This window comes from Mytilus galloprovincialis, chromosome 12 (genome assembly GCF_965363235.1).
Source record: "Mytilus galloprovincialis chromosome 12, xbMytGall1.hap1.1, whole genome shotgun sequence".
NCBI classification, from domain to species: domain Eukaryota; kingdom Metazoa; phylum Mollusca; class Bivalvia; order Mytilida; family Mytilidae; genus Mytilus; species Mytilus galloprovincialis.
In genome coordinates this window covers 47309672-47316265 of record NC_134849.1, presented here as the reverse complement: position 1 = coordinate 47316265, position 6594 = coordinate 47309672, and the positions used below count along the sequence as shown (strand labels likewise).

At 31.1% G+C, this 6594-nt stretch overlaps 1 protein-coding gene across 1 annotated transcript; it reads right to left on the bottom strand.

Annotated features, from left to right (window-relative positions):
* Positions 1 to 1272: 1272 nt before the first annotated feature.
* Positions 1273 to 5448, bottom strand: LOC143053689 (uncharacterized). The gene is made up of 3 exons (XM_076226477.1): positions 5044 to 5448; positions 2414 to 2527; positions 1273 to 1640 (listed from the first exon to the last, which is right to left on the bottom strand). The coding sequence occupies exons 1-3, from the start codon at positions 5315 to 5317 to the stop codon at positions 1273 to 1275; spliced, it is 756 nt and encodes a 251-aa protein (XP_076082592.1). The 5' UTR covers positions 5318 to 5448.
* Positions 5449 to 6594: the final 1146 nt, after the last annotated feature.

The window sequence follows — 6594 nt, the reverse complement described above, 5'->3', positions numbered from 1 at the left end:
AGCTCATGGTATTGTAGCTGATTTGTCGTTGAAAGGAAAAGAAGAAAATTAAACGAAAAAATGCGTACAATTAATAATTGATTTAGTTCATGTTGTCCTGTGTTAATATTTTTACACAGATCTTATGAAATCATGTTGTTAATAATAAAAGGTCAAAGTTGACACAATTCGCACTTTGATATTCGTTGTTATCTGTGCAGAATTTTAAGCCAATTGCCATTGGATAAAATCATTATCTGTTCATAAAGCGGAAGATAGATAAAAACGAGCAAAAACAGATTCACATGTAATAACTGTTAAGAATCACAAATAAGATAAAAATAAATTACATAATAAAATAGAAGATAAATATAACATTTTACCACTTTGTCAAATACTCATTATAGTAAACGAAATTCAAATTGTTTGGAATGCAGGGGAACGATACGCGTATTTTTGTGAAGTGTTAACGGAATATTGTGAGGCTAAAAACAAGCTGTATATGTTAAAAGTAGGGATGGATTTAGAAAATGAAATTGTTTGTGTTTTTTGTAAGTTTTTTTTAGGATGAAATTAAACATATTGTTAAAACAAAAAATTATAGAATATCAAAACATATTCACTTGTCAATTAATATTATCATGCTTCACATTAAGATGCCATATTTTGATAGGCTAATACGTGGGTGTTAATTTACTCTATCACATGGCTGAGCGGGTGACAATATTTTTGAATGGCACCCTCTCGTACAGACCAATCAAAGGTTGATAATTTAAAGGACAATTTATTGAATTTACATCACGTAATTAAATACAATGCATAAGTTCTACGTTTTGGCTAGTATTTTATTATTTGACTCAAAATTTAAAAAAAAAACCAACATCTTGGTTTTTTTTCTAATACCCGTAACGTTGTTATGTACGTGATGTCATAGAAAATACTTTTAAAATAAAACTAATGTGTAAAAGACAATAACGATAGGACATTCAGTATGATAAATTAAATAACACATAGCTGAGAGGGTGATAGAGCAGATTGATACCCCTTTAAAAGCATTGTCAACCTTGGCTTCTTGGGTAGCAATCTGCTCTATTAGTCTCTCAGATATGTGTTATTTATATTATAACAGCCAATACGACTAACTGAAAGTTATAAAGAATTTGAGAAGCAACTTCATATAGACTTACTGATATGATAAGTAAGACACAAAAACAGTATATTAATCATTAAATGTTGTTATTGCACAAACTAATTCATATAATCCGAACATAAAGCTGACACTCAAAATATTTCTTATCTGATAATAAACATTGTAAATATACTGTATAAATTGTTATTTTTTTCTGCTATGTAACAGAGGTTTCTGTTCGTCATGTTCGTTGTCGTGTTGTAAATTTGTATTTGAACTTTTTCCCCAGTATTGGAACGAATATTAGAAGAGGCTATTTCATTATGTGAAAAAGAAAGACAATTGTTCAAACTAAAAGAACGGACAGTATTATCAAAGACACAAAATAAAATGAAATTCCAAAAAGCCTGCGCACTATCTCCATAGGATTGAAGAAACAGTAATGCCAATTTAAAATTTTCAAAATACAAGTTTTTTGGATCGTTGCCATCGTCAATAATATTGATAAAAAAATCTAACCGCTCCCCAAAACCTGAGACAATAAAGGATCAACCAAGTAAAACAAAAAAGTTCGTCTTCCCTCCGAAGCCCATTGCTGACTTAATTCCAAAGATAAGAATTGTGGCGTCTTCTCTGAAAAAGATAATTATTTAGATATAAAAATACAGAACGAAATGTGCGTTTAAATGTGACCTTTATTATTTTATTTAAGGAGCTATTTCAATAAATAAAAAAAGACAAAAGAATGCAGGATTTATCAAAATCTGAATTCCTTTTAATATATCATTTTGCGTGTTTGTTACATATTTTGACATTCTTCCCAATAATACAATTTATATCTTATAATTGATTGTCGGTACCTTTGATAATTTATATCTTGTCGTTAGGTGATGAAGCCTTTGCTTGCTACTCAATAATTGAAAGACGCAGTTCAATCGGTGTTTCTTTTCATCTAGTAATTTTAAAATAACTATGTGAATACTAAAAGCAAGAATGTAAATTGAACTTCGGTTAACATGTTTGCTTTTCAAAATTCATGATATAAATTCTTTTCACAGAACTCCTATTTTTTGAATAAAACCTTCCACTGGAGACCAAAACTACTGAAGGTCAATTATTGTAAACTTTTAGCTCAAAGATCAAATGCCGTCCGAGGTAATCCTAGATTTATGAATTTTAACTAAGTTAGATGACAAATGACATACTTTTCTACCTAGAAAATGTATACATAATATAACATTTCAGTAATGCCATTAAAACAACATTATCTTCCGGGCAAATCAATGGAAAACATGCTGCGCTTACATACCTTCAGGAATGTTCTTATTTTTAGTAAAATATAAAGTGAAGCTGTAATCAGGTAAGTTAGTATTTCCCAGCCTTTTCCTGATAGTAACATCCAAAGAATTCCGTACTTGTCTTTAAATGTTTTATTAAGCCAACACCAAACTTAGTTTAAAGCAAACCCATTATTTCCGAGAACCTTATTAGCCAACGCTGCTGATGTTATAATTCCTGAAAAGACATGTTTTCGTTCATATATGTGTTCCAGAATTCCCTTTATCTATCACATAACATGACATGTTATAACAAAAAAAAGATAAAAAAAATAATAAAAAATAACAAATGATTTCTTTCAAAACATGTATGAAATCGTATTCAATGATTTGTCAACCTGTCTGCTTTTTACCGGGTAAGATACACATTAACTACAATATCTGCAACCAAATAATGAAATACGAAAATTAATACATCATATCATTTCTAATTCAAGAAAGATAAGGATCCAATTTGGAGAAGCGATTAAGCAAGTTTAAAAAAAACCTTCTTATACTGATTTATAAGAATGTACTTGTTTGGCTTTATAAATATTTTGATGTGAGCGTCACTGATGAGTCTTGTGTAGACGAAACGCGCGTCTGGCGTACTAAATTATAATCCTGGTACCTTTGATAACTATTTTCATCACTGGGTCGATGCCACTGCTGGTGGACGTTTCGTCCCCGAGGGTATCACCAGCCCAGTAGTCAACACTTCGGTGTTGACATGAATATCAATAATGTGGTCATTTTTATAAATTTCCCGTTTACAAAACTTTGATTTTTTCGAAAAACTAAGGATTTTCTTATCCCAGGCATAGATTACCTTAGCCGTATTTGACACAACCTTTTGGAATTTTGGATCCTCAATGCTCTTCAACTGATGAGTCTTGTGTAGACGAAACGCGCGTCTGACGTACTAAATTATAATCCTGGTACCTTTGATAACTATTTACAGATTAAACGAGTAATAATAAAATTTATATTTTAAGAACTTAGAAATAGTATACTTTCAGTAAGAATGTTCATTGATAACTTAAATATTGTATTTCAGCAGAGAGTTGCAATACATATGTATGCGCTCTATTATTTTAAGGTGAGCATAGTAATTGTCAATAGTATGCTTTCAGCAGTCGATTAATAATGGCTTTTTTATTCTCCAAGACTATCGGTAGTTAGAATTGTCTTCTGCATGTTATAAAAATATCTTTTGGAGCCTTTTAATAATTAAAGGTTTGATATTTGATTTCATCAATAGAAAGTAAAATCACAAAAATACTGAACTCAGAGGAAAATCAATTCGGAAAGTCCATAATCACATGGCAAAATCAAATAACAAAACGCATCAAAAACGAATGGACAAGAACTGTCATATTCCTGACTTGGTACAGGCATTTTCAAATGTAGAAAATGGTGGATTGAACCTGGTTTTATAGCTAGCTAAACCTCTCACTTGTATGACAGTCGCATCAAATTCCATTATATAGTCACCGATGCGTGAACAAAACAAACAGACATAATAGGTAAAAATGTCAAAAATAGGGATCAATAGAACGAATAATGTATATCGAGGAAAATTTTGTACTGATTTATTTAAAATTGAAAATTTAATACAATAGAAATAATAATGTTTTTTTAACATTGTAGATTCTGCAAAGTATCTATGGTTGAAAAAAAGTAAAAACATGAAAAAACTGAACTCCGAGGAAAATTCAAAAATGAAAATCCAAAATCAACAGGCAAAATCAAAAGTCCAAACACATCAAACGAATGGATAACAACTGTCATATTCCTGACTTGGTACAGGCATTCTCTAATGTAGAAAATGGTGGATTGAACCTGGTTTTAAAGCTAGCTAAACCTCTCAATTCTATGACAGTCGCATCAAATTCCATTATATTGACAACGAGGTGTGAACAAAACAACAAAAACAATAGGTAAAAATGTCACAAATAGGGATAAATAGTCTTATTCGGTAGGTCACATTCGTGAAAAGGGAACGGGATTGTAGTTACGACATAAGGAACACATCCGATATCATCTGTGAAACGGATATTCCATAACGATCAATTAACTCGTGATGGCGTCCGTAAAATTTACAAAGTGATGATTTCAACTTCACCACTTGGAACTCTTGGTTTAAAAATGAAAATTCACACAATTTGGAAGCTGAAATCATCTCTTTTGTCGTAAAGTTTTGTTTTCAACCGACCCGCATAGTCAATTTCTAGATATAAGTCATAATCAAATGGCAAAATCAAAAGCTCAAACACATCAAACGAATGGATAACAACTGTCATATTCCTGACTTGGTACAGGCATTTTCTTATGTAGAAAATGGTGGATTGAACCTGGTTTTATAGCTAGCTAAACCTCTCACTTGTATGACAGTCGTATCAAATTCCATTACATTGTCAACGATGCATGAACACATAGTCAATGCGAAACACAATATATAGAAAACGAATATGATGAAAGAAAATATATGTCTATTTTTTTCATTACAACAATTACTCTAGCATTTAGAGCAGCACTCTTATTTGTTTGAGAAATTCAAAATAGATAAGGTTAGACTGTTAAATAACTTGGTAAGACCGTTTCAAATTTAAAACATACCTGGAATTCCCCATGCTATACATTGCATCAGGAAACGTTGCGACCTAGATAAAAGTAGATCTGTCGAATACCAAACACATATGAAAAGGTAAAGCGCAATAAATGTTGTCCAAAAGAAAGATGCCATACTTGAAAAAGTTGTCAAAAAACTGTGAACTTCGCACAAAGTGTCTGAAGCTGTGGAATTTTGCATACCAATGCTGTACCATCTTATACCGGCTATTTCCTGGCCAAAAGCAGTCATCATATCGGCAACAGTAAGAGCCACTAACATGGCACGAACTTGATTTGTGTTGCAGGAATACAAATCGGTACGACCAAATTATTATTAATCCTTCTAAAAGTGACAAGGAAGCACTAACAGTTGTTATATTGGCCGATATTGTCAGATCAGATACATTAAAAGTTGTCTGATTCATTTTTAACGTTGTTTTATCATACAGATAATATTTCGTTAAGTATTTCACAAAAATAGATAGCATAGATATAAATCATCATGCATCATGTTTCACGTTTCATTTTAAGGGCAGTTTAGATAACGCATTTTTTTTTTATTATCAAATGTAGTATAATTTATAGAAAACAATACATACTTATTATGATGTCAAAATTCATTTTTTATATAAATAAGGCCGTTAGTTTTCTCGTTTGAATTGTTTTACATTGTCATTTTGTGGCCTTTTATAGCTGACAATGCGGTATGGCCTTTGCTCATTGTTGAAGGCCGTAGGGTGACCTATAGTTGTTAATTTTTGTGTTAATTTGGTCTCTTGTGGAGAGTTGCCTCATTGGCAATCATACCACATCTTCTTTTTTTATATTTACATATTATCTATTAATAAATTAGGGACGGAATGTAATATTGAAAAAACATAACATGTTTTGTTACTTGAAACCCTTTGGATAACATTTTGTTCTCTTTGTCTTCATTTTATTACACAGGTTATTCAAACCTTAAAAATGCAAAGAATAATCATCTGATTATTTTTCGTGGTTAATTATATGTTTACCTGATCACAATATTTTCTCTTTAAGTAGTGTAAGAAATACAGTATGAATGTTAACAGTGTGTTTACTGGAACATGCAAGTTTGTTTCCTTTTTGCTTGAAGGATACATGTAGCTATTTTGTTTTAAGACAATGACAAACCTTTAAGTGCCTTGTTTCACTAAAAATAACATGGGCTTAAGGGTTAAGTTCAAGGTCATATTCTAAAGTTTGTTATTTGCTTATGTGTGAATCTTCCCTTTAACTTTAAAAGCTAAATTCAAATAAAAGAACTGGTGCATATGATTCGGTTATTGAGGGGAAACCGGATGTAGACATTTTTGCAATAATTCATAGGGAAATAACTATATTTTTGGAATCAACATACAGTAACCCATCAAACTACAACAGAAATAAACTGTTGAAGCTAATTATATCCCTTATTTGAAAGAAAAGTGTAAGGAAACCATATATTTCTGGAATCAGTGTAAAATAACCTTTCATAACTCTGTAAGTAACACTTTCTAAAACGGAAGGAATTATGTTCTCCCTAAATTCACAGAA